Source organism: Gigantopelta aegis, chromosome 9 (assembly GCF_016097555.1).
Source record: "Gigantopelta aegis isolate Gae_Host chromosome 9, Gae_host_genome, whole genome shotgun sequence".
NCBI lineage: Eukaryota > Metazoa > Mollusca > Gastropoda > Neomphalida > Peltospiridae > Gigantopelta > Gigantopelta aegis.
Window position 1 is genome coordinate 83,290,287 of NC_054707.1, and position 8,062 is coordinate 83,298,348.

Below are 8,062 nucleotides of genomic sequence, written 5' to 3' on the forward strand. Positions count from 1 at the left end.
AACTTGCAACCCACGAACCTCAGACGAGAGCTTTACCAACCGAGCTACATCCCACCCCCTTGTGATGAAGAATCAACCCCTTGTCGGTGTCCGAACAGTCGCACTGTCCGTCAACCACAACACAGTATCTAGTAGATTATGTTCCATTCACAGGCAGTTAGAACAGTCGCACAGCCTGTCAACCACAACACAGTATCTAGTAGATTACGTTCCATTCACAGGCAGTTAGAACAGTCGCACTGCCTGTCAACCACAACACAGTATCTAGTAGATTACGTTCCATTCACAGGAAGTTAGAACAGTCGCACTGCCTGTCAACCACAACACAGTATCTAGTAGATTACGTTCCATTCACAGGAAGTTAGAACAGTCGCACTGCCTGTCAACCACAACACAGTATCTAGTAGATTACGTTCCATTCACAGGAAGTTAGAACAGTCGCACTGCCTGTCAACCACAACACAGTATCTAGTAGATTACGTTCCATTCACAGGAAGTTAGAACAGTCGCACTGCCTGTCAACCACAACACAGTATCTAGTAGATTACGTTCCATTCACAGGAAGTTAGAACAGTCGCACTGCCTGTCAACCACAACACAGTATCTAGTAGATTACGTTCCATTCACAGGAAGTTAGAACAGTCGCACTGCCTGTCAACCACAACACAGTATCTAGTAGATTACGTTCCATTCACAGGAAGTTAGAACAGTCGCACTGCCTGTCAACCACAACACAGTATCTAGTAGATTAGATTACGTTCCATTCCATTCACAGGTATCTAGTAGTTAGATTCACAGTTAGAACAGTCGCACTGCCTGTCAACCACAACACAGTATCTAGTAGATTACGTTCCATTCACAGGAAGTTAGAACAGTCGCACTGCCTGTCAACCACAACACAGTATCTAGTAGGTACACTATCCCTCGGTCCTGGCTACCACAACAAACTAGATTACGTCTGGGCCTAGTGTAGAAATATTCACCTGATTTACTATAATACACTGCCTGTCAACCACAACACAGTATCTAGGACACAAGCCATAGCTTCTGTAATTGCTTGTGACTTTCTCAAACATTTGTCAACCACAACACAGTATCTAGTAGATTACGTTCCATTCACAGGAAGTTAGCATGTGTGTCTACTAGTAGATTACTTACCAAAAGCCTGTGACGGCTAGATTTCGTCCTGCCCGCATGTTCCATTCACAGGAAGTTAGGGTCGAGACTGAACCTCGTGCCACCAGAATGCATTGGCATGAAGAGTCAACCACAAACCTCGCCTTCGTTTATTGTGCAGTTCAGAGGGTCGGGCATCGGCAAACCGGGGGAATTTCTACAAATAACAAGACCATTTCATATTCAAAAATATTTTAGTTGGATATCTAGTAGATTAATTCACAGGAAAAAAAGTGTATCTTGTACTACATTTACTGCCTGTCAACCACAACACAGTATCTAAAACATAAAGTTTTCTAAACAAAAACAAGATTGTATTTGTAGCAAAGCCTTCGTGTTGTGGCAGAATTTTGTCTTAAATGCAAATACACGTATCTAAAAGACTGAGTATCTGACACCTAGAACGTTCCATTCACAGGAAGTTGGCTCTCCACACCATAATCATTTAGAACAATTTCTTTCCATATTGCAGTCGCATTCTCTTTCCTTCAGCTATTTTTTATGCAGCCAATTGAATGTAGATTATAAAGAAAGACTGGATACATGTAACAAAGTTCACATTATTCTACTCAGAACATCAACTTGTAAATACCTAGCAAATCATTTATCATACATATATTATTACATCCCCCTATTTAATTGTTTTTGTGTAGCATTAAACTTGATAATAACTACATGTAGTAATTTATTTATTACATCACCCCATTAACATGTTTTCTAGATAACAGCTGCTGTAATAACTCGTTTATTACCACCTCCTTTTAAATGTTTGGAGGTACAAATCATTTATCATACATATATTATTACATCCCCCTCCTTTTAAATGTTTGGAGGTACAAAACTTGATATCTCCTTATAGTAACTTGTTTATTACTCTTGTGGCGCACTAACATAACCCCACAGATGTGACAAAAAACAGCCTCCCACGCTGAAACATAGAAAATGGACTAAATATTTATTGATAAATCTAGATGAAAATTCAAAAGGGTGAACCTACTTGCAAATCGGGAGAGACGATGTCAACAGGGGACATAACCATGGACGTACTGTCGAGCAGAGTCTTTCTGCGGAACGTGTAGTTATGTCGGTTCACCGACAGAATAGCCTCAGGGATGTGGCCTTCATACATCTTTTCTCCGTCATGGGGACTGTACAGAATAACTTGCTTCTGACCACTTATCTACAAAACAAGAATAACTTGCTTCTGACCACTTATCTACAAAACAAGAATAACTTGCTTCTGACCACTTATCTACAAAACAAGAATCTCATGTCATTAAATGTTTCATCTGCCATAAAAATATTTGATGTCATTAATAGCTGCATCCATACATTTATTTCAATGTATGTTTTAAAAAACAAGTTTCATGAAGGATATAGGACTTATAGTCTATGCAGAATGGCGCTAAATGCAAAACTTTAACCATAAGTTGAAGTTTGTATGTTTTACTTGCACTGGTTTTTGTCACATTGTGTGTTACTAGTTCTGCCTGGGAATAAACCCTTGAATCTATCCATACTGTTTTCCTATTCAATGAGCAGGGCACTCACCAAATTCGCCAATAACAAACTTTGAAAGCAGTTGGCGAATTTTATTTTAATTTGGCGAAATAATTTCAGGTAATAATTGAAGTTTTTGTTTAAATAATTGTTGATTTCTGCTATTTTTAGTTTAATAGAGAATTTGTCAAAATGTTTTGAATACCCAAAGCTAGCCCTGAATGAGTACATTGTATATCAATAAAATAATTACACAGTACTTTTATACGATTAGTTTCTCTGAATACAAATATTTTACCTACCGGTACTCTCAGTGGTATGGCCTTTGTTACAGATCCTTCATGGGTCTTTATATACATATATATATACTCAATGGTATGGCCTTTGTTACAGATCCTTCATGGGTCTTTATATACATATATATATACTCAATGGTATGGCCTTTGTTACAGATCCTTCATGGGTCTTTATATACATATATATATACTCAATGGTATGGCCTTTGTTACAGATCCTTCATGGGTCTTTATATACATATATATATACTCAATGGTATGGCCTTTGTTACAGATCCTTCATGGGTCTTTATATACATATATATATACTCAATGGTATGGCCTTTGTTACAGATCCTTCATGGGTCTTTATATACATATATATATACTCAATGGTATGGCCTTTGTTACAGATCCTTCATGGGTCTTTATATACATATATATATACTCAATGGTATGGCCTTTGTTACAGATCCTTCATGGGTCTTTATATACATATATATATACTCAATGGTATGGCCTTTGTTACAGATCCTTCATGGGTCTTTATATACATATATATATACTCAATGGTATGGCCTTTGTTACAGATCCTTCATGGGTCTTTATATACATATATATATACTCAATGGTATGGCCTTTGTTACAGATCCTTCATGGGTCTTTATATACATATATATATACTCAATGGTATGGCCTTTGTTACAGATCCTTCATGGGTCTTTATATACATATATATATACTCAATGGTATGGCCTTTGTTACAGATCCTTCATGGGTCTTTATATACATATATATATACTCAATGGTATGGCCTTTGTTACAGATCCTTCATGGGTCTTTATATACATATATATATACTCAATGGTATGGCCTTTGTTACAGATCCTTCATGGGTCTTTATATACATATATATATACTCAATGGTATGGCCTTTGTTACAGATCCTTCATGGGTCTTTATATACATATATATATACTCAATGGTATGGCCTTTGTTACAGATCCTTCATGGGTCTTTATATACATATATATATACTCAATGGTATGGCCTTTGTTACAGATCCTTCATGGGTCTTTATATACATATATATATACTCAATGGTATGGCCTTTGTTACAGATCCTTCATGGGTCTTTATATACATATATATATACTCAATGGTATGGCCTTTGTTACAGATCCTTCATGGGTCTTTATATACATATATATATACTCAATGGTATGGCCTTTGTTACAGATCCTTCATGGGTCTTTATATACATATATATATACTCAATGGTATGGCCTTTGTTACAGATCCTTCATGGGTCTTTATATACATATATATATACTCAATGGTATGGCCTTTGTTACAGATCCTTCATGGGTCTTTATATACATATATATATACTCAATGGTATGGCCTTTGTTACAGATCCTTCATGGGTCTTTATATACATATATATATACTCAATGGTATGGCCTTTGTTACAGATCCTTCATGGGTCTTTATATACATATATATATACTCAATGGTATGGCCTTTGTTACAGATCCTTCATGGGTCTTTATATACATATATATATACTCAATGGTATGGCCTTTGTTACAGATCCTTCATGGGTCTTTATATACATATATATATACTCAATGGTATGGCCTTTGTTACAGATCCTTCATGGGTCTTTATATACATATATATATACTCAATGGTATGGCCTTTGTTACAGATCCTTCATGGGTCTTTATATACATATATATATACTCAATGGTATGGCCTTTGTTACAGATCCTTCATGGGTCTTTATATACATATATATATACTCAATGGTATGGCCTTTGTTACAGATCCTTCATGGGTCTTTATATCTTTATATATGGGTCTTTATATACATATATATATACTCAATGGTATGGCCTTTGTTACAGATCCTTCATGGGTCTTTATATACATATATATATACTCAATGGTATGGCCTTTGTTACAGATCCTTCATGGGTCTTTATATACATATATATATACTCAATGGTATGGCCTTTGTTACAGATCCTTCATATATACTCAATGGTATGGCCTTTGTTACAGATCCTTCATGGGTCTTTATATACATATATATATACTCAATGGTATGGCCTTTGTTACAGATCCTTCATGGGTCTTTATATACATATATATATACTCAATGGTATGGCCTTTGTTACAGATCCTTCATGGGTCTTTATATACATATATATATACTCAATGGTATGGCCTTTGTTACAGATCCTTCATGGGTCTTTATATACATATATATATACTCAATGGTATGGCCTTTGTTACAGATCCTTCATGGGTCTTTATATACATATATATATACTCAATGTATGGCCTTTGTTACAGATCCTTCATGGGTCTTTATATACATATATATATACTCAATGGTATGGCCTTTGTTACAGATCCTTCATGGGTCTTTATATACATATATATATACTCAATGGTATGGCCTTTGTTACAGATCCTTCATGGGTCTTTATATACATATATATATACTCAATGGTATGGCCTTTGTTACAGATCCTTCATGGGTCTTTATATACATATATATATACTCAATGGTATGGCCTTTGTTACAGATCCTTCATGGGTCTTTATATACATATATATTCTCAATGGTATGGCCTTTGTTACAGATCCTTCATGGGTCTTTATATACATATATATATACTCAATGGTATGGCCTTTGTTACAGATCCTTCATGGGTCTTTATATACATATATATATACTCAATGGTATGGCCTTTGTTACAGATCCTTCATGGGTCTTTATATACATATATATATACTCAATGGTATGGCCTTTGTTACAGATCCTTCATGGGTCTTTATATACATATATATATACTCAATGGTATGGCCTTTGTTACAGATCCTTCATGGGTCTTTATATACATATATATATACTCAATGGTATGGCCTTTGTTACAGATCCTTCATGGGTCTTTATATACATATATATATACTCAACAAAACCAATGGTCCGCAGTGCTAGAACACATTGTACTCATTCCTTGATAATGTTAAATTATTTTAACAAGTTTTCATCACATTATTTTCAGACAAATCTGACCTGTGATACACACACAAATCTGACCCGAGATACATACACAAATCCGACACATGGTGGATGTTTTGTGAATTTACCAAAATGTGAATTCAACTTGGATTTGTTACATGTTGGTTCATAACAATACAATGATGAATTTGTTTGCTCTATCTTGTTTAACTCATTATGTTTCAAAACATTCCACAAATTCGACATCTTACAAAGAGAAATGTTGGAAGGTTGTGGGGAGGAGGGTGCAAACAACATTTAAGGAACAATATATGCAAAATATCTACTGGCCCTTAATTACTTTTGTTGAGTATACATAAGTTTAACTGCATTTGTAAATGCATGCATATATTTATGTATTATGTAACTGCACTTGTAAATCATGTATGTATATATATTATATGCAAGTATACAATATTATACTAATACTAACTTGGCAGAGAAAATTATCAAATGGGTCAAAGTGTGTTTTGCCCAGAGTGTTACCATCACTGAGCCACATGTTAAGATGTTTCAGTTCCAGCAAGTCAGTGAAGAATGGCATTTCCTTGAGGTCTTTCTTCAGTTCGGGCATATACTGGTCTACCGACGTGTATTCCAGATAGGCCGACACATTTCTCAGCTTGCCTGTTGAGACAGATTCTACGATGTCCATAAATTCAGAAAATTTCACATTTTGAGTAGCTGGCCTGACAACGACCAGATCTGGGAAGTGAAGCTGTCGAAACACCGATGGAGGGATTTTAAATGCTTTAAAGTTCTCCCACAGAGACGTCTTCTCTACGCCTTCGTACTCTCCACCTGGCGTCAGTTTAACATGAACGGTTCGATTTCCAAACTTTTTACGAAGAAATTTATTTGTCCACTTCTTAAAAGCTGCCCAATCACTCATGGCACCTTGGATGATTACCGGCTTTGAGAGGGACAAGAATTCATTGAAAAACTCCGATCTCGACGGCAGTGGTATTTTTTCACATTGTGGGATAGGAAGATGGGTTTCATGCTGAAACAACATCTTTGATTTTGATTTTAATTTTGATACTTCATCTGGTTTACATGTTTCTGATGAACCTATTTGTTCTTTATATGTCAAGTCTTTCTTTGCAAGCTTGCTTTCCTCATCTTCTATTTGAATTTTTATTAACCTTGCCATGTTCAAATCAGAAACATTTTCAACTCGAAATAAATTCTGCAATATATATTCATGATGCATCCCCTGTACTGTTAGTGATCCATCAGAATTTCTGTACATATGACAATTATTGTTTAAGAAATTAACTAAGTTTTCTATTGTTACTTGTCCATGATACACCTTTTCTGTAGGCATTTTATCTTTTATATTTGATGGTAGTAAACAAGATCTGTCAATTTTATTTTTAATGAAGAGAAGAAATACATTTCTATCATCGTTGCTTCCAGTTACATAAGATAAATTGTTTCCATTCGGCCACTTGAATGTCGAGAAATCTATAAGTCCAAAACCAACTGACTTTTCATGTCTAAACGACACGTCAGCCAAATGGCCAATTGTGTTTTTGTTTCTGACATAATTTAAACGTGACAGCGTCAAAAAACAAGAAGATTCAGGTAATGACAACAACCTAGATGGATGAACAAAATCTAAATCTACACCTGACACCAAACGACAATTAAAATAAAAGAGAACTGTCCATGCAGTCACTAGAAATCTTGAGACAAAGATATGCAAAATTAGCTTTCTGGGCGCAGCCATTATTATTGCTTCCGTGTAAATTTCATTCTCGTTATTAGAGCACCACCAATTCTAGCGCGTTTCCAGAATCAAGTAAATTGCATTTATTATATATAGACATTAGGTTCGTATTTTAATGATCGTTCATTTTTAAATACATTCTTAACTTATTTCTTTTCATTTTAAAAACAGATTCTGTTAGTGATATTTAGCAGTCAGTTAAAACCCAGCCCGTATACCTCCCAGCCTGTTTGTGTCTACCTGTCAAACTAGATGACATGCACATGAATATTATACCTTGAAAAACTTCAGAGGAAATTAACT

At 35.3% G+C, this 8,062-nt stretch overlaps 1 protein-coding gene across 1 annotated transcript; it reads right to left on the reverse strand.

Annotated features, from left to right (window-relative positions):
• Nucleotides 1–1,213: 1,213 nt before the first annotated feature.
• LOC121381801 (bifunctional peptidase and (3S)-lysyl hydroxylase Jmjd7-like) lies at nucleotides 1,214–7,742 on the reverse strand. The gene is made up of 3 exons (XM_041511157.1): nucleotides 6,461–7,742; nucleotides 2,174–2,356; nucleotides 1,214–1,333 (listed from the first exon to the last, which is right to left on the reverse strand). The coding sequence occupies exons 1-3, from the start codon at nucleotides 7,352–7,354 to the stop codon at nucleotides 1,214–1,216; spliced, it is 1,197 nt and encodes a 398-aa protein (XP_041367091.1). The 5' UTR covers nucleotides 7,355–7,742.
• Nucleotides 7,743–8,062: the final 320 nt, after the last annotated feature.